Source organism: Galeopterus variegatus, unplaced genomic scaffold (assembly GCF_000696425.1).
Source record: "Galeopterus variegatus unplaced genomic scaffold, G_variegatus-3.0.2 Scaffold7985, whole genome shotgun sequence".
Lineage (NCBI taxonomy): Eukaryota > Metazoa > Chordata > Mammalia > Dermoptera > Cynocephalidae > Galeopterus > Galeopterus variegatus.
The window spans coordinates 66,221-67,050 of NW_007734096.1; the positions used below are offsets into that span (position 1 = coordinate 66,221).

Genomic DNA, 830 nt, shown 5'->3' on the forward strand with positions numbered 1-830 from the left:
CTTTCTCCCTTCTCAACTGATCTTCACTGTAACCACCACCACCACCCTTACCAAAGGTCCTTCATGTAGCTGTGGTTATAAATAGCTACTTCTCTTTGGATAAGCTTTAGATCCAAAACTCTGGGTGATTGTTAAATGAATTTAGTGTAAACTATGCAAATTATTTTAATCCAAATCTTAAAATGTGTATTGTAAAATCCAAAGTTATCTTATGTGGGATGTATTTTTTTAAAGGATAAGAAAATACTCTGTTTAGCTTGAACTGGTTAATTTTCTTTGCTACTTGTCACCATGTCACTTCACTTCATGTGGTGTCACATATCAATTTAGGGAATCCTGGAAGAATAACCCTGCCATCAAACTTGTCTTTTCGTGGACTCTGCAACAGGTCACTCGACCCTGGCTGAATCAACATCTGGAAAGGATACTTCCCCCCTCCTTGCTCATCTCAGATGATTATCAAATTGAGAACAAAATCCTGGGAGTACGCTGCCTCCATCACATTGTGCTTAATGTGGTAAGCAACCCTCTGCTCTCTGTCATCTGTATTGATGGGCAGACTTTATTCATACATGTTCCTCATTCATGGTATCACTATTTTATTGTGGCTTATGTTTATGTCTTTTATTAACTGGCTTCTGTTACCACTGCTAAGTCATTAAATTCACTCATTTTTATTTTTTCTCTATATTTTCCCTCTGACAACCTGGTAGAAGTTTTATCTCATAGGTGATATAATAACTAAAATGATAATTATAGAAGAAACAGTAAAGCATGAGTCATTATCAAACTGAGTAACCAGACCTTGATTAATTAACAGTTGGCTGTCC

The 830-nt window shown here is 36.4% G+C and overlaps 1 protein-coding gene across 2 annotated transcripts in view; it reads left to right on the forward strand.

Moving 5' to 3' along the window:
* Window positions 1-830, forward strand: part of TTI2 (TELO2 interacting protein 2) — a 10,625-nt gene that overhangs the window by 2,364 nt on the left and 7,431 nt on the right. For both annotated transcript variants that reach the window (XR_552014.1, XM_008592520.1), the window contains exon 2: window positions 331-517. Coding sequence is in view for 1 of the 2 variants with exons in the window: in XM_008592520.1 (XP_008590742.1) it covers window positions 331-517 (187 nt within the window). In the remaining variant the exon portion in view is untranslated. The remainder of the gene's footprint in view (window positions 1-330; window positions 518-830) is intronic.